We start from the raw sequence: 25,219 nt of genomic DNA, 5'->3' as shown, positions 1-25,219 counted from the left end.
TTATTTTTTTTTCTTTTTACACTGATTTTTTAATTTATTTCCAAGATCAAATTGGAATTAAATTTTGGTGTCATATGAAAATCAGCTGATTTTATTTTTTAACCTATGGATATATATTTTCCCAGCAATCTTTATTGTAAAGTCACTCCATTAGCACTAGCCCATAGTGCCAGGATTTCATAAAGTAAATGTCCCTATATGTTTAGCATACAAGCTTTCTATATGTCTCTCTCTGTTTTATAGCCATACCTATCCATAACTAACAATGTATGGTATCCAGTAAAGCCACTCCTGAAAAGTTACTTTTTTTCTTTCAGGTTAATTGAGATATCTTTTGAACCTCACCTTTTCAAACACATTTTAGTCATTCCTATTTGGATTTTAGGTAGAATTACAGTAGAAGTATAGATCCATTTGGAAAGAAATAGCACATTTGCATCTGTAAGTTTTCCAAATCATGAGCATGCTATATCTTTCTGTTTGTTTAGATTTACTTCAATTTTTGCAATAAACATTTTACTACATTGTTTTTCTGTAAAGTTCTTGCATATATTTTGTGAAACTAATCCCTGAGTATGTGATCTTTATCATACTATTTTAAGTTTCATTTGTAAGACATGTTATTTTTAGATCAGAATCTAATTTACTGTTATATGATTTTACTTTGGGCCACTCTACCAAAATCTCATAATAATTTTATAATTCTTTTGTAGATTAGTTTGGATTTTCAACATGCATATCATATAATCTCCAATTAAACATACTTTGATGTTGTTGTTTCCATTTTATTCCTTTTAATTACTTTTTTGTTTTATTTTGTTTTTGCTAACTGTCTAAGAATATCAGCATAATTTTGAATAAATATAGTAAAAGTAGGCATCCTTAATTTCCTCACCTCACAAAGAAGGCATTGAATATTTCATATTTAAAATGATGTTTTTTAGGTGTGCTCGAGTGGCTCAAGTCAGTTAAGTGTCTACCTTTGGCTCAGGTCATGTCTCAGATCATGATCTCAGGGTCCTAGGATGGAACTCTGCTCTGGCTCCCTGCTCAGTGGGGAGTCTGCTTCTCCCTTTCTTTCTGCCCCACCTCTCCACTCATGCTCTCTCTTTCTCTCTCTGTACTAAATAAACAAATAAAATCTTAAAAAAAATAAATGGTGTTTCCTATAGATTTTTGTACTTTCCTCCCTCCAGATTAACAAAGTTATCTGCTTTCTCTGTGTTTTTGCAATATTTTGGTTTTTGGTGAATAGATGTGGAATTTCATTAAGTTGCTTTTTCTTCATCTGAGTTCCTTTAATATTTTCATGTGGCAACTTACATTTTTTTAATTTTCTACTATTAAATCAAGTGGTTTTTGTACTGAGAGCATGAATTTAAATGTTATATAATAGAATATTCTGTTAGTTGATTAGTTTGTGTCCATATATTATTTATAATTAAAAATTCTATGTTCATGAGTATAATAGTTTTGTAATTTTCTTTTATTGTACCACCCTTGTTAGTTTTTGGCATCAAAATCATATTAGCCTCTTCAGATGAACTGATAAGAATGTCTTCTTATTTAACTCAATGAAAAATATTGCTTAATAGAATTCACTGAAACATAAGAGGATTTTTTAAAATATTTTATTTATTTATTCATGAGAAACAGAGAGAGAGAGAGAGAGAGAGAGGCAGAGACACAGGCACAGAAAGAAGCAGGCTCCATGCAGGGATCCTGATGTGGGACTCGATCCCGGGTCTCCAGGATCACGCCCTGGGCTGAAGGCAGATGCTCAACCGCTGAGCCACCCAGGTGTCCCCACAAGAGGATTTTTGATCACATAGGAATGTTTTCAATTATGAATGCCCTTCTAAAAATAGTGGTAAGAAAATCTAATCCCAATTTCTTCTTGAGTCAGTTTCATTGTTTTGTTTTCACTTTTGGGAGTTCATTCATTCATTTTTGCTGTTTTCAAAGTCAGCAGCACAACTTTTTTCATAATAGTTTCTAAAGTTGGAAGGAGCTATAGTTGTGATCAGTTTTCATTGCTGATACTAGTTATTAGCTATCTCTGCCTTCTCTTTCACTTGTTTAGATATATGAGACTTTAATTTTATTGGTTTTCTTAAACAGCCAGTTTTAGATTTGTTTATCCCTTATATTTTATATATACTATTTATTAAGTTCTTCTGTTTTTGCTTTTTAATTTTTTTTCTTTCTTCAGATGCTTTCTTACTGAAAATACTTGTGACTCTATCTGAAGGCTCTTTTTTTTTTCTTTACTATTTGTGGGAGTATCTTCAGTCCACACATAGGCCAGGTTGAAAGTGCCAAGCAGTTAACATCTCCAAGAATAGCTCTCAACTAATGGTAGTAAATGGTAGTAGGTCCATAAATACCCCAATTTCTTCATTCCTTTGCAGGGTGGCAAATATAAATTAGGTTCTACATGTTCTTCCAGGAGTCCTCATTGGGACTGACCCAGTTGTCCACGCAAATAACCTGTTCATGTAATGTTGTCTCTCTTTTTCCTACTTAGTTTCAGGTGCTGCCTAAGATCATTTTCCAAATAAACTACTTGCATCCAAATCCTTGTTTTAAGGTCTGCTACTGTGGAAAATCAACCTCATATAGAATGGAAAACATTGTTGGAACATCTACGAGAGATACATGTAATAGCTATTATGAAAGAGCTCCTACTTACAGTGAAGTACAAAAACTCCAATAAATATTAGCAAACATATCACTTACCAGAGTTTATCCCCTGGGCCAGATCCTATACCCATGCCTTAACTATCATGTGGGCACGTTGGCTCTGTATAGCTGAGGTCAGTCCTGATGGAGTTCACTGCTGGGAGAATAAGTCCCTCCTTGAAGAGGGATTTGTATGGTGCATTTCTGTGCCCACCACAACAAGAAGGGAGGGGTGGTGGATCAAGCATTCTCACATTGCTGGTAAGAGTAGAAATTAGCAGAATTACTTTAAAGAGTAGTTTGGTAATAGTTATTCTAAGAAAATATACATAGCAATACTACTTCTGAGAATTTATCCTAGAGATACTTTGAAAAAGAAAGTAGAGAGATATACATGTAGATACTTCTGAAGCATTATTTATAATAGCAAAAGACTAAAGAATCTGAAATACTCATTGGTATGTGTTTGGCTTATAAATTATAGTATTTTTTAAAAAAGAACATACTGTGTAACCATTAAAAATCCTGTCTTTTTTAAAAAATATTTTATGTATTTATTCATGACACACACACACACACAGAAGCAGAGACACAGGCAGAGGGAGAAGCAGGCTCCCCACAGGGGGACTCAGTCCCAGGACTCTAGGATTTTCACTTGAGCCAAAGGCAGACGCTCAACGACTGAGCTACCCAGGTGCCCCAAAAGTGTTGTCATTTTTATATATACTCATATTGACAAAATAAACTGTTCCAGAAAAATTGAGCAAGAACCACACAGTAGTCCTAATTTAACTTCATTTATGTAAGGAGTTCATCTGCATATCTCTGTATATATGAATATATAAATGCACGCTTTCTTGATGATCCAAAACAAATAAACAAAAATAGGTAGCATGTGGAAAACCTGATGGGTTGACAGGCAGAAGCATGAGGGAGATTTCTTTTATCCTATCTTTGAAATCACCTTAGGTAAATATTATCTAATGAAAGACCATTACATTTAATTTATCACAAATGGTTTTAATATAGAAATTGTTGAGTGAAGTAAGTCAATCGGAGAAGGACAAACATTATATGTTCTCATTCATTTGGGGAATATAAATAATAGTGAAAGGGAATATAAGGGAAGGGAGAAGAAATGTGTGGGAAATATCAGAAAGGGAGACAGAACATAAAGACTCTTAACTCTGGGAAACGAACTAGGGGTAGTGGAAGGGGAGGAGGGCGGGGGGTGGGGGTGAATGGGTGACGGGCACTGAGGGGGGCACTTGATGGGATGAGTACTAGGTGTTATTCTGTATGTTGGTAAATTGAACACCAATAAAAATAAATTTATTATAAAAAATAAAATAAAATCTTAAAAAAAAAGAAATTGATGTTTAAAAATGTTGTCATGGTCTGTCAATTTTGCAATCACCAAGGTATCTGCTTCTAGTTTTTTCTTTACGTAGATTGATGGTAGATGCCTATATTCACAGATAAAAACACACATTATACAAGTAATAGATATAAATATACGTTAATATATTTGTATTTTGTGTATTTCAATATTTACATAATTGATCTATGCATTTCAGATTGTAAATATATTATATTACAAATATCCATATATTACTTTGAGAGCCAGATTATATTGAACCTGTAAAAATTGAAATAAAATTTCATTAAGATTTATCATCACTCTTTTATTCCATAAGTTTAGAAGAATTGCTATTGTCTTCCTTGAACTGTAATATGATGCATCACTTTTGAGTCAATACTTATTTTAACAATTTCTGGCAATATTGATATTTTATATCAATCTTAGCTTATTTCATGAAATTATGAACTTTCAATCTGTTTTCAGATTTTGGTTATTTTACTACTTATAATTGACTTATATTTCCAGAAATTTTCCATTGTGCTCTATTGTGTGAAGAGTTATAGGGGGTTTCAAATACTATAGAGAGTTAATGGTCTGGGGAATGGTCCAATTCCTACTTCTAATTAGCAACACAGTCTTGGAGTACTTACAATAATTACCAGATTGTTAATATCCAGAATCCAATTATCTATATGAAAATCACATTTTATGACCAGGTAGACATTAGAATCTCATGATAATTCCATTTTTTTTATTTCAAGAAACAACTGAGATGATATGTATAGAATTGCTTTATAAGTTGTAATTTTAGTTTGTAAGTTTATGGCTAAAACAACACTATGAGATGTTAATTTTCTTTTCATTTCACAAATATTAAATATATTACTGAGCTATACACTAAATAAAATGCACTGGGAGCTGAAAGTGTCAATAAGGAGATATACAAGAAAAACAATCAAAACACAACCTTAAGATAATTGCTATAATGAAATGTGTCCTTAGTTAGCTGTAATTTTGTGGGATCTCTTTACATGAAGGACTGGGATTTGAATCCTGACTTTTATACATATCAATTTTGTGACTTGGAAAATTATACGTTATGTTTAGTTTACCTTTTTGTGATACATGTGTATTATTAGAATATTGCATGTAAATTTGAATTCACTAAATAAATTATATTTTGTTAGTAATTAAGAATTTGAAAATGTTATTTACTACCCCTTACACCTCTGACCTCCAACCCCCATTTCCATGGCCATAGACACTAAAAACAAAGTGGCAAATGGTATAACAAAATAATTCAAAGTGGAGGCAAATGTGGATATTGAGAGGCTACTTGTTACATTTATACTATTTCAGGTCTAAGGTGATAGTGTCTTGGCATAAAGCAGCAATGGCTGTGATGGTGGAGAGTCAATGAAATGGGCCTATTTAATATGAATGTTGACATTTTAAAAATAAGTTTTAAAATTTTTAATAATTTCCAATTTATAAAATAAATTGCAAAGATACTTCAGAGTTTCCATACACATCTTATTCATTATCCACATCGCTAACATCTTATGAAATTACAATAATGCATTTTCAAATGCTTCTGCACAACAAAGGGAATAATAAATCATAAAAAGGGAACCTAAAGAATGGGAGAAAATATTTAGAAGCCATATATTTTATAAAAGATTAATCTATATTTCTTATGAATAAGGAATTCATCAATTCAATAGCAAAAACAAAACAAAACAAAAACAAAACAAAAAACTAAGAACCAAACCTGAAAGTTGACTAAGAACTTGATTTAGACATGTCTTCTAAGATATACAAATAGCCAATAGATATGTTAAAAAAATGTTCCATGTCACTTAATCATCAGGGAAATGCAAATAGAAATAATCAAAACAATAAAATTCTCATATGTATATGTATAAGTGTTGGTTAGGATGTGAAGAAGTTGGAACCTTTATTCATTATTGACAGTAATGCAAAATGGTACAGTTGCTATAGAAAACAGTATGGAAATTCTACACAAAATTAAAAATTTACCTAATATGTGATTTAGTAATGCTACTTCTGGATTTTTGTTGAAAGAATTGAACTCAAGATTTCAAAAATATTTTAGCATTCCTATGTTCATTGCAGAACTATTCACAATAGTTAAGATGCAGAAACAGCCTAAATATCCATGGACAGATAAGTGGAGAAAGAGAATGTGGTAGATATGCAATGGGATACAATTATGCCTTAAAAAGAAAGGATATTCCACAATATGTGACCACATGGATGAACTCTGAGAATATTAAGTAAGTTAAATAAGCTAGTCACAAAAAATAAATTTGACTTATATGAAGTATCTAAAATACAAATTTGTAGAATCAGAGTGGAATGATAGTTGCTAGGGACTAGGGGAAGTGAGAAAGGGGAGTTACAAATCAGTGGGTATATTTTTCAGTTAAAAACGATGAGTAAGTTCTAGAGATCTGCTATACAAAATAGTATTTGTAGTCAACAATATGTATTGTACTCTTAAAAATCTCTTAGGGTAGATCTCACATTAAGTGTTCTTACTACAATAAAATGAAAAATTTGAAAAGAAGAATTGTACCTCACTGGGGGAAATGGGTGGCTCAGTCAGTTGAACAACTGACTCTTGATTTTGGCTCAGGTCCTTGTCTCAATGTACTGAGATTGAGCTGCATGTCAGGCTCCACACTTGGCACAGAGTCTGCTTGAGATTCTCTACCTCTCATCCTGCCCCTCCCCCTGCTGGTACACACTATAAATTAATTAATTAATTAATTGATTGATTAATTAAAACCCTCTTTTTTTAAAGCATTAGTATATTATGGTCACTAAAATCTAAACTTCATATAGATTATTTTTTTTACCTCCTCAATGGTCCCTTTCATGTCTGAGTTCCAACCCAAGGTTACCACATTGCATACAGTTATTGTGTGTTCCCAGTCTACTCTGGTCTGTGATAGGTTTTCACTCTTTTCTTCTGTTTCTTGACTCTGACAACTCTAATGAATACTGGTTAGATATCCTGTAGAATGCTTCCAAATACAAGTTTGCATCATGAATTTTTCACTTTAAGCTGGGATGATGAGTTTGGGAGAAAAAAGGTGAGAAAAAAGGAAGCTTAAAAAAAAACAAAAAAAATTTTAAAAATTAAAAAAAATTTTTTTAAAAAGTGAAGCTTTTGTCATCACAAGGCTTCAGGGGGTAAATGATATCCTCAATACATCACTGATGATGGTCACCTTCATCCTTTTTCTTAAGGTAGTGTTGTCCAAATATTCCACACTAATTTGAAATGCAGTTGAGTTAATAACAGCTATTTCTGGATTGTTCTTCTCTTTTCTTATTTCAAGCTCAATAGCCCATGTGTTCTTCAGTTAATACATATTATTTTAATAATTTGATTTCTAAAGGCAATTAGTGGAATAGATGTGGTCATGTAATTATCCCTAATGCTTTACAAGAAAATGCATATACAACAATGACACAAGAGACAGAGTTTTAACTGATTGTATGTTTTGTAGTACACTGAAGAACACTCCAATTATAATTCTCTGTGGTCTCTATCTTCATAGACATGGAGGCAGATATAAGAACCAGAGTTCGGCAAGAGTTTAGATTGTGGATTTATCTTTCAGGTTTTTTCTTTGTATTTCCTAAGATTTCTTATGTCCTGGAAATAAAATGTCATTTTACTGGCATACCTATTAAAATATACTGCTATTTTATTTCAAACCTCAAGCCTGTTGCTATTTTAAAGAATGTTTTATTACTAAGAAGAAAAATGCCTGAGATTCATTAATCATAAGAAGAAATTCTCTGTAAGTTAAATAAGCACTGCTGGTTTCAGGTCAGTTCATTTCTTTTTTTCGGTAGCTTTCAATTTATGTGGAAAACATGGAGCTCCAGCTCATATAGATTATTCCAAGAATTATACACAGTCCCTTTTTGTGGTCAGGGACATTTTAATGTTCACTAACAAGCCATAAAGTGTTCCTGATGAATAAATCCTGTATTACAGAAACTGGCAGCAGTGAGCAATGGTGAAGTTACAGAAAATTATGGAGTATTTGTTGATTTTGTAATCCTGCAGGCCTAGTCTCAGTTTGAAGATAAACCTAATCTTAACGCATTGATTTTCACCAAAATCATTTGAAAATGCTAGGGTTGGGATACCAAGTCTTTTTCTTGAACATATTTTTGTTATTGACCTAATAATTTGCCAATAAGCCAAAACGGTAGTAGCAATCTCCCTAATAAACCAGGGTTTTGCTAATATGGTCAAATGTTGAAGGGAACACATTTATTAAAATAGTCTGAATAATAATGGATGTTTAGACTATATCTGCCTTATCCCACCTACTGCTGGAAAGAATATGCTGATGATGGATACTCCATGTGTAGGGTTTCTTGAGGTACGTGTAAAGGTAGGCACTCATGTTGCTGAGTCTGGAACCTGATTCTTCCAGGCAAACTAAGATGACACAGATAACTCACCTAATTCTGTTGTCAAGACATAGACGTGGGACCTTTCACTTTGTGTGCCTACTTCTCTTACTTCCTAATTTTTCCCAAGTTTGCCTCATTATAAGAGAGGGCTTACTTCTATTGGTCAAAAACATGTGTAATTTTCATTGTGTCATAGAACATATTTTATATGGAGCTATTGTTACTGAATATAAGATACTTCTGTTTCTCAAAAAAGTATGTATATACAATTTAATTATGTATTTATGATTTTAAAATATATAACAGAATGGATGACCTAAGGCACATTAATAGTTCATGAAATATGAATTAAATTTAATTAATAAACAAATACATGCTGACCAAAATGTTAATAGGAGACCTACAAAACTGCTTCTGGAGGCAGGACACCCATAGTGGAAGTTTTGATGGAAACCAGATGCTCATTCATGAATAGGTCTGTAATGGATTGTCAAGCATTAGGTGGATGGTACAGACTAGATACATTTTAAGGTTTATTCCAACTCCTAAATTCCAGGAGTATTTAATCCTGGATAATGCCTAGAAAACACTAAATAGATAAAAATCATTAATACTGAGGTTTATGTGGCACCATTTGCAATGCCAAGTGATCTTGACCCTTGATATAATTCTTAGAACCATAACAAAGTATTCTGTGCTACTTTTCTGCCTCTCTCCCTCCCATTTTGTATAATTCCTTTCATGCTCTAAATTTATATTTCAGTTCAGCAGTAATGATACTAACAAGGGATGAATTTTAAATAATAAAATGATTAATATATATATATATATATATATATATATTTCATATACCAGTGATCCCCATAATTTAGCAGGCATCAAAATCACCTGGAGAACTGGTTAAATCAAGAATAGCGAGCCCCATCCTAGAGTGTCTGATTCAGAGTGCTGGTGATAGGGTTAGAGAATTTGCAGCCTTAACAACTTGTCAGGTGCTCATGCTTCTGTTGATTTGGGGGACTGACCATACTTTGAAAGTCACCATCCTATATCAACTTCACAGAGGCATATGAAGCCTCTTAGTTCTCTGGTTCACCTTCCCATTCAGTTCTACTTTTCAGAAATAACTTTTGGTTCTTTATTCAACAGGAATCATGATGTTACCTGAAGGAAATCAAAGTATCATACCCACATTTATTCTCTTGGGTTTTTCAGAATACCCAACACTCCAGGTTCCTCTCTTCCTGGTTTTCTTGTCTATCTATATGGTCACTACTGTGGGAAATTTGGGCATGATAATAATTATCAAGATCAATCCTAAATTCCACACGGTCATGTACTTTTTCCTCAGCCACTTGTCCTTTGTAGATTTCTGTTATTCCACTGTAGTTACACCTAAATTGTTGGAGAACTTGATTGTGGAAGACAGAACCATCTCCTTTTCTGATTGTATTATGCAATTTTGCTTTGCTTGCTTATTTGGAGTCACGGAAACTTTTATGTTAGCAGCGATGGCCTATGACTGTTTTGTAGCAGTTTGTAACCCCTTGCTGTATACCACTACTATGTCTCAGAAGCTTTGCACTCTGCTGGTAGCTGGGTCTTACTCATGGGGTATAGTCTGTTCCATGACACTCACATATTTTCTTCTTGCATTATCCTATTGTGAGTCTAGCATCATAAATAATTTCATCTGTGACCATTCTGTAATTGTTTCTGTCTCCTGTTCAGACCCTTATATCAGCCAGATGCTGTGTTTTATTATTGCCGTATTCAATGAGGTGAGCAGCCTGATGATTATTCTGATGTCTTATATACTCATTTTTATCACTGTTATGAAGATGCCTTCTGCAAGTGGGCACCGGAAAACCTTTTCCACCTGTGCCTCTCACCTGACAGCCATCACCATATTCCATGGGACCATCCTTTTCCTTTACTGTGTCCCTAATCCTAAAACTTCTTGGCTCACCATTAAAGTGGCATCTGTGTTTTACACAGTGGTGATTCCCATGCTGAATCCCTTGATCTACAGCCTTAGGAACAAAGCTGTGAAAGACACATTCAGAAGACTAGTGGTAGCAAAATTGCTTTGTCACTTAATATAATATTGTTAGATTCGTTACTTTATTTCTGAAAAAAAAACCTGATTTACGATGCTAGAGATTGTCCAACTCTTATAGTGTAGTTGATGATTAAAATCACTTTTTAAGGCTATGAGTTAATATGTCTATGGTTGTACATTTTACAAATATTGATTTTTGTGTATATTAATTTTAGTGAAATATCTCCAGACATGTAAAACAAAATTAAAAAATAAAATTATTTGATTGTATTATGTAATATTTGTAATTTTTAAAAACATTTTAACAGATTGTATAATTTTATATGTATGTTTCCAAAATAAAACTAATTGCCAGTTCATCAAATATATGCAGATCTAGAATGGTTCCCCTAGAATTGCAATCAGGCTGCTCCTATTCTAGAAATGGCTTTAGCAGTGTTTCAGCTCACTGCACCTCATGTCAGCCAAACTTTTGCTATTTGTGGTATTGAATTGTAGAAGCTGACTTTTATTTGAGAACATTTAATGGATCCAAGCATATCTGGTGCTTCAAATTTCTTTGGATAGGTCATTATAATTCAATGGAAAAAATGATGATTTTCAACATGCAGTGCGGAGAGACTAGATATCCATAAGGATGAAGGAGGCTTAACTCTTTTTTTTTTGTTGTTAATTTGTGAGGGACACAGAGAGCCAGAGATATAGGCAGAGGGAGAAGCAGGCTCCTCACAGGGAGCCTGATGCGGGACTCCATCCCAGGACCTCGGGATCACACCCTGAGGGTAAGACAGACGCTCAACCACTGAGCCACCCAGACGTCTCAAGGAGGCTTAACTCTTCCCTCATACCACACACAGAGATTAACTTGAATTCAGTGAAATGGATCAAAGTTCTGAACATAAAATTAAAACTAGAAAATTTTAGAGTAAAACAAAGAAAATATTGTTTGAAATTAGGGGTGCTAATTTTTTTAGATAAAATACAAAACTGATGGATCTTCAAAAAACTGATAAAAAAACTTCATCAACCTAAAAATCTGTTGTAAAGGGGCACCTGGGTCTGTGCAGTGTCTGTCTTTTATTTTTTCAGAATTAATAACAATTTGAAAATCACTCTTTTATAAACAAACAGCACCCTTACTTTGAATCTCAAAAGGATAATTACATGGATACTTTTATGCCTCATCAGTACAGTTATCAAAATCTTGGTATAAGAAGGTCATCAAAGGTAAAATGCAGGAGATTTACATACTTCAGCACTTGTATCTATATAGTACCATATTTTCTTTACATAAATCAATATAAATTTCTCCCTGTTAATGTGACAAAAATATTCCACATCTTTCTTGCCATCTCCTGTCTACCTCTGAGAGGTCTATAGAGACAGCTCTTCATGAAAGAAAAGCTAGTCCTTCTATAAAAGTCACTTTTGAAAGGAACAAAGTTAAAAAAATTAATGAAAGCGTGGGGACACTTGGGTGGCTCAGCAGTTGAGCATCTGCCTTTGGCTCAGGTCATGACCCCGGGATCTTGGGATTGAGTCCCTCATCAGGTTCCCCACGGGGAGACTTTTCCCTCTGCCTATATGTGTCTCTCATGAATAAATAAATAAAATCTTTAATAAAAAGTTTATAAAAGGGCAAAAGTATCTGTTATACGTTGCTTTACTTACTCTTCTATTCCATATATTAATGCATACACCAGACAGAACAATTTTCTCTTCAGTTAAATACAGTGGATTTCATTTCTCATGGATGAATAGCTAGAAAGTGAATTGTTAAAGTGTGTGGGAAGTGTTCATATAAATTCAGAAGACACAGATACACTGTTTTGTTTTAATTAATTAATTAATTTATGATAGTCACACAGAGAGAGAGAGAGAAGCAGAGACATAGGCAGAGGGAGAAGCAGGCTCCATGCACTGGGAGCCTGACAGGGGATTCGATCCCGGGTCTCCCGGATCGTGCCCTGGGCCAAAGGCAGGCACTAAACCACTGCGCCACCCAGGGATCCCAGCTACACTGTTTTAAAGTCATTCTATCTTTTACCCCCATCTGAAATGGGTGAGCACACTACTTGCTCCACATTTTCACCAATATATAACATTTCAGGCTTCTTTATATTGGGCATCCATACTGATGAGCAGTGGTATATCACTGTGTTTTTAATAAGAATTTCACTGATGATTAATGATGTTTATTATCTTTTCCTGCATCTATAGATGATTAGTATGTCTGGTTTTGTTACATGTCAGCTTAAATATTTCATTTTTAACTAGATTGTCCATTATTTTGAGTATAAAGAGTTTTTTATATGTTCTACAAACAAATACTTTGCATACATGTATATATACACATACATATATGTACATGTGGCACACATATATATATGGCAAATATTTAATCCCAGCCTGTGGCTTACATTTTTATTTTCTTAGCAGTATCTTTTACCACTAAGAAACTTTATAACAGATTTTTTTTTTTAAGACAGTATTTATTCATGAGAGACAGAAAGAGAGAGGCAGAGTAAATTGGTCAGGGAGAGAAAACAGGTATGTTTGGCTTTAAACAGGAAAATTAGAAGAATGATTTGTCATAAAAGTCCTAGAAGGCCTGCTGATATAAAAGGGAAAAGAAGCCTTCTGGTGATTAGCAAAGAAACCATCAAAATCAGCCATCCTGTGCTCTCTTTGGCAGCAATATACTAAAATTGGAACGATACAGAGAGGATTAGCATGGCCCCTGTGCAAGGATGACACGCAAAACCAGCCATCCTGTGATTCACCCCTGTTCCTCAAGTGTGGTTGGCTTTTGATTGAGAACTAAGCAGTATGTAGTTCTCTCAGATCTGAAAGTGGGCAATAGTTGTGCTCCATCCTTCTGGTATTGGAGTGTAGTTCTTCCTTCTGCTGCCCCATGCAGCTTAATAGCCTGACAAACATTATGAAGGGAGAGATGTGAGATGGTCAAGCCCTTGTGGAAGGTCTCAATTCTCTAGTGAGATTTTTTTATTTATTTTTTTTCCTTAAGCACCATGAAATTTCTGTAGGGCGTTTCAGTCTACCATTCTGGTTCAGATACCCAGCCTTCCACAGAATCCTAGAACACAATAAATGCCCTGTAGGGAAAATTGGTCATGAGTTTAGGGTTTCTTTAGTTTTTAATGTATCGTAAATTCTTAGATAAATTTATTAGATAAATTTCTCTTGTGTCTACACAGCACAGCTAGATTATTTTCTCAGTCTTGTCCCTCTGCAAGGGCCAAACCTGCTCAGCCTGTTCCCAGAACCAGCAGAAATCTGAATGTGAAGGAAAAAGCTTGTGACTGTCAGGAAAAAAAGTCATAAGAAGACTTCTTCAAGTAGAGCAAAACCAGATGCATTTTGGAAAATAACCACAGACCATGGAAAACAATCAAATAGTAGCCTTTGTGCAGACAAATATGGCTTAAGACACTTTGTGTGCAATCATTGATTTGCCAAATGTATTATTTTCCTTTCTAATTTCATTTATTTTTCATTCTTTATGATTTATTTATTTATTTATTAGAAAGAGAGAGAATGAGATGTGTGTGAGCAGAGGAGGGGCAGAGGAACTCCCAAGCAGACTTCCCGTTGATTAAGGAAGTGAGGTTCTATTTCATGTCCTGAGCCGAAATCAAGAATCAGATGCTTAACTGACTAAGCCACTCAGGTGCCTCCCCCTTTCTAATTTTAAAGGGAAATCAGAAACAATTCACATTCCCAGAGCTGAGAGGTGTCAGTGGTGGGAAGCAGAGGCAGTGTAGGAGTGATGCCAATCTCAATGGGAGAATAACAATGAAGACCCCAGGGATCCTGGAGCAAGACCATGTCATCTACAGTAAATAATTCTACTCCTTGTGATTAATAGCCTCTGTTATGTTGGGGTTCCGGTAGAGTCGGCCCAAGAGTTGGTCAGGTTGTCAGGGGCCCAGGGAAAGTGTTAAATGGATCTAATAGGGTAACATCTGGGTAAAGTAGAACTAATGGATTGGTTGACACCCACTGGTTTTAGAAAGAAACAAACTTTCAAAATACATTTGTGATTTTTAAGAATATATGGACACAAAAAATTGTATTAATATAACCTTGGAAGAATAGATTTTCCATATTTTAAAAATTTAGTTTCAATGGAGTAAATAAGAATTTCCATGGACAAAAATGATTATTTAATGTCAAATGAAAATGCTAGAATCCCAATTATGTTGTTTATACATCTCAAGACAAACACATTATGCAGAGAAAAAGAGAAAAATCACATAGCAAATGTTAACAGTAGTTATCCCTGAATGGTTTCATATTGGATGGTTTATCCTTCTTGTGTTTACTGTAGTCACCATATTTTCTAAGTCAATTTGTATATTTTCTATAATTATGTTTATAGAGGAAATTCATGAGGTAGGCTTGATGAAACATTGTCTCCTGTGATTTAGAAGAAATTGCATTCTTGTAAAATGCCACACAAGCTAGCATTTAATCCAATTTCTGAGTTTCTTGATGTGAAAAAGAAATAGTTCAGTACAAATTCTCTAGGGTCTGAATCCCTGAGGTCATGTAGGCATACATAAACCCTACATCTTGTTCCTATGAGTCAGATTCTCTCTCTCTCTCTCTCTCTCTCTTGCTCTCCTTTCCTCCATCCCTCTTACCTGTCTCTGAGTTAGTTTTTCTGGATACTAAAAAGAAAAACATTCCTGTCACATTAATTAAACATTATTGTCTACTCCTGCAATATTTACCAACTTCTCAATATTTTTAATAATGTTTGAATTCTGAGTGGAAACTTTCTTGGATACTCTTAATAACAGGGACAGGATCTTCAGGTGAGTTGATCTCAGGTAGGCTGATATATTTTGTGTAGTCTTTTATTTATATGGAGGACATTGAAGTCCTACAACCTTTGAGACAGGGAACATTCCTCGTTAGTCTAAATGTTATGGTATCTCTGGAGTTCATCTTTCTAAAAGCTCATATTGTTGAGCTTTGATTTCTTCCCTCTTCTCTAGAGTATCACCCACATTTTCACCTTGAGGATATCCACCATGTGCCTAGCATAGTATAGTCACACCGGAGAATTTAAGAAAAATATTATAAATCTGAGATTGTCCTCAACATCTCAAGATTTCATAGAAAGAGATAAGAATCATATGTATAACATAAGAGTGAACACAACGGGTCATGAAATTTTGATTTCTGTAATGTCTGTCTGTAGGTATGCCAAGAAGGTGGAAAATATTGCTGGAGTAAAAAGGAAAGGTTTCTTTGTGATAGTAGTTTTCACTTAACGCTGCATTTGTTGCAAGCGGGGCATCAGTAAACCAGAGAAAAGAGGTTATGTCAGGTCAAAGAAAAATCAAGTAAGCCAGATAAATGGCCATGTGTTATCAGCTGAGGATATTGGCATGAAACAAGGTTGGGTGCTAGGGAATGGCTAGGGTCAGGTTTTAGGGAAAACTGAGCAGAGACATTTAGATTTGATGAATTAACTAATGGAAAGAAATCCGAGTTTTCAGAGCTAAAGAGGGTCCTAACAGCTACAGTAATCAAGGGAAGAGGAATTTGATGTTCTCGCCACACAAGCTAGCAGCACTACGGGAAGGCTGGCTGTGCCTCGGCGGCTATAATCCGCCTGAGCAATGATGACAGTTTGCTAAATTCCCACAGGTGCCAACCTGAGAATAGGAAGGGAGGATAAGAAAGTATCAGACAATAATGAGAAAGCAAAGGGGGAAACAGAGAGAACTTACTGAAGGACGGTAATTGGCAAAAATAAGAGAAACAGGGTGAAGAGGAGACTCAGGAAGGAAAACTGGGCTTTCCCGTGGAGTCTCAAATTATACCCACGTGTCTATTGTTGCCCACTTTGGCCCTTGATCTGTTTCTTAGATTATTTTTAATAATATTAATTAGTCATAACACTAAGAATTTTTTTAAAAGAGGGAGAGTGCATAATAAACCCACATCGCCCGGATTCCATAATTTTCAGACTCTGTGGTAAGTACATGAACATCATTTCCTAATTCAATACTTAGACACTAGTACAATATGTATCATCACTTCATTATTACTGACAAAATTGAGGCTCAGAGAATTTGAGTAATTCACCAAAGATTACATAGTAAATGACAAACCCTGAAATTGAATTAAATCTAGGTTCCAAGCACATGCTTCTTTCATTAGCTCTTTGTCACTCTCCCACCCGTTCCTTTTCTGCACACAGAAAATACATTTTCTTAAGTATCAACAAATAGCATTTAGTGATGAAGGAGGTAATAGTTTTTAAAAACTAAAATAGTGTCTTTATTTATGAGAATCATGCTAATACAGGCTTTTTAAATCTAAACATTTCAAACATGTGCCTGTTACTGGTTAATTTATTTTTTTAGTTACTGTTAAATGATTAAAGATACTTATGTGGTTATAAACTGCTTGTGAACACAAGGTGCTTTGCTTTCTCAAAATAACAGGTACAAATAAACAAAGACTGTATGACTCACAACAAGGTAATCATATATGTGGCTTTAATCAAAACCAATGTCCCCACTAGAAATTTTCCAGGTGATTATGTAACCATAGGTGTTTACTGCCTTATTCTCTAGCTGGAGAGGCTTGAGCAAAACACATTTTAAGTTGCTCTCCAATTCAGATATTCTTCAAGTATTTGATATTATTATGAATAATAACATTTTCAGATTAAATACTAATAGTTACAAGGTAGAATTATGGAATCTAGATGAGTGTGTCGAAAGCATCGGTGACGCTAAGTGAGAATATAGTTAAGTAGGAAAGAAAATGCTGGACTGAGGGGACTGCATGACACAAATGCAACTTTATTTATTTTACCAGGCTACTACATTGTTTTTGGAACACTGAGGAGATTATTGTAACATTTGGATAGAATCAGTGGAAAGCTTGAGCATAAGGAGGCAGGACTATGTTCTGTCTATATCCCCGTATTTTTTGAAAACTTGAAAATTCTTGTGGTGGCTTCTAAGGGCTGCCTTCCCTATGAGCTTCCATTTGAACGTCCTGACTGTAGAGGTATTATTGCCCCTAACGTTTTACTTCTGATCCTTCTTTTAAAATTTTGAGTGCTAAGTTTATTTGCATTGTTATGTTAGTGAACTGAAAAAGCACACATCCTCAGAATGACAGAACTGTGAAAGATACATATTTTCTACAACAATGTACAGTAGTTTTCTCTCTGTCCCTAAATTAATTCATGTTCTTTTACTCAGGATCAATTTCATAACCCCTGCTCGTAAGCCGTGTAACCTCAAACAAGTTCCTTAACTTTAGTAAGTTCCTGTCCTTAAGTAAAATATGAGACTACTTGTTTTACAATTCACAGTGTTATTGGAAGATCAGAATCAATATATTTTAATATTTTAGCACAATATCTGCCACATGGCAAATGTCATAGAAATGTGCGATTGTTGTTATCATTGCTACTATTTTATTTTATTTCAGGTCTTTCTCCGACAACCATCATGTTGTTAGCAGAAGGCAATCAGAGTGTTGGAGCCACATTCACCCTCTTGGGCTTCTCGGAATATCCAGACTTCCAGGTTCCCTTGCTATTGGTGTTCTTGACCATCTACACAGTCACTGTGGTAGGGAACCTGGGCATGATCATGATCATCAGGGTCAGTCCCCGACTCCACACCCCCATGTACTTTTTCCTCAGCCACTTGTCCTTTGTCGATTTCTGTTATTCCACCACAGTTACACCCAAACTGTTGGAGAATTTGGTTGTGGAAGACAGATCCATCTCCTTCGTAGGCTGCATCATGCAGTTCTTCTTGGCTTGTGTATGTGCGGTGGCAGAAACATTCATGTTGGCAGTGATGGCCTATGACCGATTTGTGGCTGTTTGTAACCCTCTACTCTACACGGTTGTCATGTCCCAGAAGCTGTGTGCGTTGTTAGTGGCGGGGCCCTACATATGGGGTATAGCCTCTTCCCTGACACTCACCTGTTTTCTCCTGACATTATCCTTCTGTGGGTCTAATATCATAAATAATTTTGTCTGTGAGCACTCTGTCATTGTCTCTGTCTCCTGCTCTGACCCCTACATCAGCCAAATGCTTTGTTTTGTCATTGCCATATTCAATGAAGTCAGCAGCCTGGTCATCATTTTCACTACTTATATTTTCATTTTTGTCACAGTCATAAAAATGTCTTCTGCTGGTGGGCGCCAAAAAGCCTTCTCCACTTGTGCCTCCCACCTGACTGCCATCACCATCTTCCATGGGACTATCCTGTTCCTTTATTGTGTACCCAACTCCCAAAACTCATGGCTCATAGTCAAAATAGGTTCTTTATTTTATACAGTGGTGATTCCTATGCTGAACCCTCTGATCTATAGCCTCCGAAATAAAGACGTGAAGGAGAGTGTCAAGAAGTTAATAAATCACTCAATACAAGTTTGTTGAAGATTTGTATTTCCATCAGAGGTTTGATTTATTGTATTGAGAATTGTTTGATGCTTCTTGTAGAGGAGATGACTTAAATTGTTTAGTCAATTCACTGGATTTTAAAATCTATTGTTGTAATAAGCCACTTATTTGGTCATTTGATTTCTGTTCACTTAAATGTTTAGTAAAAGAGCCATGAATCATATGTGAAGTAACATAGTGCTGTGAGTTGAAAAGCATCCCTTAAAATATCCATGCACATCCAGAAGCTCAGAATGTAACCTCATTTGAGGGCAGGCCCAGGTGGCTCAGCGGTATAGCACTGCCTTCAGCCCAGGTCATGATCCTGGAGACCCGGAATCGAAGTCCCATGTCAGGCTTCCTGCATGGAGCCTGCTTCTTCCTCTGCCTATGTCTCTTGCCTCTCTCTTTGTTTCTCTCCTGAATAAATAAATAAAATCTTAAAAAAAAAAAAAAAAGGAATGTAACCTCATTTGAAAAATAGGATCTTTGTAGATGTAATTAAGATAATGATTGAGGTGAGATCACACTGGATTAGGGCAGGCCCTAAATCCAGTGAGGATGTCCTTATAAGAAACAGAAAAAGCGAGACATAGAGAAGGCTTTGTGAAGATTGGGATTTTGTTGCTACCAATCAGGGCGCCCTAGGAGGATGCAAGGAAGGACTCTCCCCTAGCATCTTCAGGGGGAGCATGAGCCCTACTTGCACCTTGATTTCAGGCTTCTAGTCTCAAGAACTATGAAGGCAATGCATTTCCACTGGTTTAAGCCACCACATTTATGATAATTTAGTGCAGCAATTCTAAGAAACTTATTCAAAGGTAAATATCAGACCATAAAATCCAAATCTCTTGAATTGCCTATTGGCATGGTAAATCACTTTTGAACTCTTCTTCAGTACTATATAAGCAATTGAGAATATTAAGGTTATGGAGGATTTCTGAAAAGTGGTAGCCAAGTAGGAATGTAAATATGGAAGAATTAGTTAATGAGCCTGGAGGTGCTCTTTCTAAGACCTGGCTGACTTCTTTGCTCCTTCTTCCAAGGGCCTCTTGTACTTTTATTATAGTATAGGAAGTGATGTGAAACATGATAACTTTAAATATCAAGTAAAAGTTATTTTACATGAATTTATAAAAGGACTACCAAAGGGACTAAAAACAAAAACAAAAAAAAAAATCAGATCAGTTATCTCACAGGTCTCACACCTGATGTGTCAAACCTGATTTCGTAGATGCTGTTTACTAACATTGTGAATGTTGTACTACATTTCAAGCATAGTTTGTATGATTCCTGTTTTGCTTTTAAGGTTAATCTTTAGTTAATTGCACATGTTACTTGCTGGTATTGCATCATCTGCCAGACAAAATGGCATGGTTGCAACTGCTTTGATTGAAATGTTCTCTAAAATTGATTATTCAGGGGCACCTGGGTAGCTCAGTTGGTCAAGCAAGCGTCTGCCTTCAGCTCAGTGTTCTGGGATTCCTGGGACTGAGTTCCCAGTTGGGGCTCCCTGCTTAGTAAGGAGTCCGGTTCCCCCTCTCCCTCTGCTCCTTCCTGCCTCATGCTCTCTCTCGCCTCCTCACTTTCTCAAATAAATAAATAAATAAATAAATAAATAAATAAATAAAATCTTAAAATAATCAATTATTCCTTTGTTGGTGTTAACCCAGTGACTGACTTAGGGAAAAAAAATAAAATAAAAATGCTATGTTTGTTTCTTTCTTGCTAATCATGGTTTGTATCACACAAGGTTCCCAGGGTATACACTGCAGATATGCAATATTGTTGCTCTATATCTCCTTAAAGATAATAATAATTGCATCTCCAAAAGCAAGTGTGCTTACCTTAAATATGACTTTTTAATTTCATCTTATACTGCAAACATAACAAGAACCTTGGTTTTACATGTGAAAACAAATAATTATGAAACATAAAATAAGTAGGTACCCTACTTTTAATTTTCCTCACTTACAAATTAGAGATTCCACGTAACTTTACCATATTATTCTGACTAATTGCTAATATACTGTATGGCACAAATTCCAGATTATGCAACTCAAGGTTTGTTTTTCTCTGGGAAATGAAACAACTTTCTGTTTTAATGTACCAGGGAGGACTGTATGATTCTCTTTCTCCATGTGTGTGCAATGTTTTGTTTTTAAAGGATACAAAATAAATACACTCCTCTTCCAACCTTTATGACAAAGTAAGCATTATCAGTCACTACCTTACAGAATTAATTGATTTATTATATACTTTGTGGTACATTGGCTTACCAATGAAGAAAGGATGAATTCTCTTTGTACTTAGGTTGTTTGTGAATAAAAGAGGAAAGGAGGAGATCAGCAACCATGAAGAGAAAGGCAGAAAAAAATACATATGTTCATTTATTTATTTTTAGTTTAGTCATATATCTTGCCAAATCACCAGAACTTCTATTAAGCCAAAGGTATCAAAACTAGTGATTTTTGCACTTTATTCATACAGATCATCTGGGGGGGGGGGTATAAAATGCAGATTTTGGTGCAGAGGGCATGTTAGGGGCCCAATATTCTGCATTTCTAATAGATGTCCAAACGATGCTGGTGATAGCAGCCATTAGACCACAGTCTGGGTAGCAAGACTTTAGCCCAACAGATTTTATTTTAAACAAATTCTGCTGGTGTAGACTCATATCTAACTGTGTATGGAGCCCATAGAGCGCCTATAAAATAAACTCCTGTTTCTCCTTTCTTACATTGGCAACGATTTGAATAATCATAAAAATGATTTTAATTATGTTTAAAATAAAAGTGATTTTAATTATGAAACCTTAATAATTGCACAAACTTTGTAACGAGCACAGTTTTGTAAATATATGAAACATTTAAATAGAAAAATAAAAGTTTTGTCATCTTGTGGTCCTAATATACTAGCCTTTTAAAATACCTTTGAATAACTTAAGTCTTTGCAGACAAAGTTTCTGCAAGAGTGAGCCAGGTGAGGAAGAGTAGGACAGGGAATCAGAAAGGTAGGAAACATGATCAAGCAGGGCTTTTTAGCACATTTTAAGAAATTTGGCTTTTACTTCAAATGAAATAGGGAATCACTGCAGGGGTTTATAAGAGTGATTTGGTCTAATTGAAATTTTAAAAGAAAAACCCTGGATGATGTTCAGAACAAGCTGTGAGATGAGAGAAAGGGTAGAAAGGGTAGAAAGTATTTAGAAGTCCATATAGTGCACAAAAGATAATGGATTTTGGTGTTCTCTCTTGCCTTCTAAACCGCATGCAATTCTTTCTCTCTGCATATAAATATTTTTCTATATATTATATTTATATTTTAATTTTTTAATATAAAGATTTATTTATTTATTTTATAGAGAAAGAAAGAGAGAGTGCAAGAGAGGGGTGTGGGAGGGGCAGAGGGAGAGAGAGAATATTAAGCAGGCTCCATGCCCCAGTATGGAGCCCCATATAGGGCTCGATCTCACAACCCTGAGATCATGACCTGAGTTGAAATCAACAATTGGGAGTTTAACCGATTGAGCCACCCAGGTGCCCCTATATTTTATTTTTTGATATTGTTAACATATAATGTTATATTAGTTTCAGGTGTACAGCATAGTGATGTAGCAATTATATACATTGTGAAATGCTCACAATGATAACTATGCTTATCAAGGTGAGCATTTTCCAATTTTGCAGATGTATTTTGTTCTGGAGAAACTCAGGCACATATGCACAAAAAGAGATATACAGAAGTGTTCAGTTGCATGTGGCATATAATGACAAAATTGAAAATAGCCTAATTAGAAATAAAAGGAATGGTCATAGGGGCACCTGGGTGGCTCAGTCAGTTAAGCATCTGCCTTTGGCTCAGGTCATGATCCTGTACTAAACTGTACAAAACTGATCCCAGGGTCCTAGGATCCAGCCCCGCATCCAGTTCCCTGCTCGATGAAGAGCCTACTTCTCACTTTCCCCCCGTCCGTGCTTTTTTTTTTTTTTCTCTGTCTCTCTCTTGCTAGCTCTCTCTTTCTCTTAAATAAATAAATAAAATCTTTAAAAAAAATAATGGTTATAATTATATGATTGAACTCTTTACAAGTTAAAATGATTGTAGTAGAGAAAATGTACCAGTTTGTTTTAAACCTCAGAAATATCCATATCATTTATATACTTTGAAAGTATAACGAATACTATGTATTCTCATGAGTATTCACATAGGTACAAAATGAATTATGTGGGAATGAAAATCACCCAGTTAAAGATGAAATTTTTCAACCAGGGGAGAGAAGGGGCTGAGATAGCAGTAAGTTATGAAAGGGTCTTTAATCCAAGCTGTAATGTAATGTTCAAAAAAAAAAAAAGCAAATATATACTTTTTTTTTATCAGCCACTTAGGGCTTTAAAGTTGAAAGTATAACATGAAGCATATATCATTTGCTGAGGGAACAACACAGAATTTAGTGGCTACAAGCAATGTGTTCTTTCTCACCACTCTGTGGGCTGACTACAGGATTTTTATTTTGAGAGAGAGAATGAGTGGAGAGAGATGGAGAGAGAGAATCTCAAGCAGGCTCTATCCCCAGTGTAGAGCCCAATGCAGTCTTGATCACATGACATTGAGATCATGACCTGAGCGGAAATCAAGGAGCTCCTGACTGCAGGATTCTTCTGTCAGTCTCACTTGGGCTCATCATGTGGCTGCGATCATTCGGGAGCTCCAGCAGGACTTAAAACTTTAAATGACGTCACTCCTCCATTAGGTGACTTAGTGCAGACTGGCTGCAGCACCCCAGTTTCTCCCACAGAGGCTCTTATCTGCTCGTAGGTTACACTAGCTTCCTTATGTGGTGATCTCAGTACAGTTTGTAGAGCCTGGAGGTGGAAGTTGTAAGGCATCTTTGTGCCTCTACTTCAGAATCTATGTAGCATCACTCCCAGTGCTTTTTTTTTTTTTTTTTTTTTGGTGAAATGAGTCACAATTCCAGCTTTGTGGATCCATGACTGTGTTCCCTAGTGGAAACATTATTCTTTTTCTGCAGTTCATGGGTTCTTACCAGGAGCATATATTTAGCAGGTGGATCATTAAGGATAGTAGGTATAAAAGCCGCTTCCATTTCTACCCTGAACCCATAAATTCTGGGTCCCACAAATTATTGGAGAAATAGCCATGTATCCTGGTTTCAGACTTAGAGTACATAACACATTCTGGAGGTGATTATTCCAGCCTTCTAAAGTATTGATAACACAGCTTGCCCATTTATAACCAAGTCTAAAAACAGCAACAACAACAAACTACTCCAATGTCACAAGCATACTTCTTGAATTTCTGAATATTAGATGAATTTTCCTTCTTTGCTGTTTTTCTGGAAAACCACAGGGCAGGATTGGAGCCCTACAATGGTTTGTTTTCCTGTGTGGTGCCCGAGTATCATATCACGCAGAAACATCTGAAAATAAGGCCCAGCTGTTTTCTACCATATTTGGGTTGTCGTCATAGGGAATGACTCATGAGACTACAAGTTCAGGCTTTGAAGGAGAAAGCAATACAACAAGAGTATGGACTGTGGATGGACTGTGGGTATCTGGATCACTTGCTCATGCAATTTACTTCTGTCTTCAGGAACAGGAGTGTTGCTAACTGCTGCGCATGCCTAATGTTATGGATTAGTGAGATAGACAACACCCAGTTCATGATGGAGAGTGTAGGTTGCAGAGTAACTGGGTAGCCTCCTGTCACGTCCTTCAGTCTTTATTAGGCTCCAAGAAAAAATCAGAAGCTGTTTCTCAAAAGGTGAATAGCTATCTGCAAAGGAAGTTAATGCTTTGCTTTAAAATTCTAAAGGTGTGATTTCTTTTTTAAAAAAAAACTATTTATTTATTCATGAGAAACATGGAGAGAGAGAGGCAGACACACAGGCAGAGGGAGAAGCAGCCTCCCTGCAAGGAGCCCAATGAGGACTCGATCCCAGGACCCCGGGATCACACCCTGAGCCAAAGACAGACGCTCAACCACTGAGCCACGAGGCATCCCTTAAAGACATGATTTCTAATTCACTATCGAGGCTTATCCAAAATTCTGAATAACTCGTTGTTTGCAAATACAGCTCAATGGTAGTTACGTAGGTTGGGTCATGTGGTGAAAATAGCACAGCAGCTGGCTCACAGACTAGACTTGTTAGAGTTTTCTCTTGTTTCAGGA

General features: G+C 35.6%; 1 protein-coding gene and 2 pseudogenes across 1 annotated transcript; all 3 read left to right on the top strand.

Moving 5' to 3' along the window:
* The first annotated feature begins 9,663 nt into the window (after positions 1-9,663).
* OR5D13P lies at positions 9,664-10,614 on the top strand (annotated as a pseudogene).
* Positions 10,615-13,251: 2,637 nt separating this feature from the next.
* LOC119864332 lies at positions 13,252-13,351 on the top strand (annotated as a pseudogene).
* Positions 13,352-18,079: 4,728 nt separating this feature from the next.
* Positions 18,080-19,024, top strand: OR5D15 (olfactory receptor family 5 subfamily D member 15). The gene is given in 1 exon segment (NM_001388905.1): positions 18,080-19,024. A coding segment is annotated over 1 exon segment (945 nt).
* The last annotated feature ends 6,195 nt before the right edge of the window (positions 19,025-25,219 follow it).

Source organism: Canis lupus, chromosome 18, assembly GCF_011100685.1.
Source record: "Canis lupus familiaris isolate Mischka breed German Shepherd chromosome 18, alternate assembly UU_Cfam_GSD_1.0, whole genome shotgun sequence".
In the NCBI taxonomy this organism is placed as follows: domain Eukaryota; kingdom Metazoa; phylum Chordata; class Mammalia; order Carnivora; family Canidae; genus Canis; species Canis lupus.
This window is presented reverse-complemented; position numbering and strand designations above follow the sequence as displayed.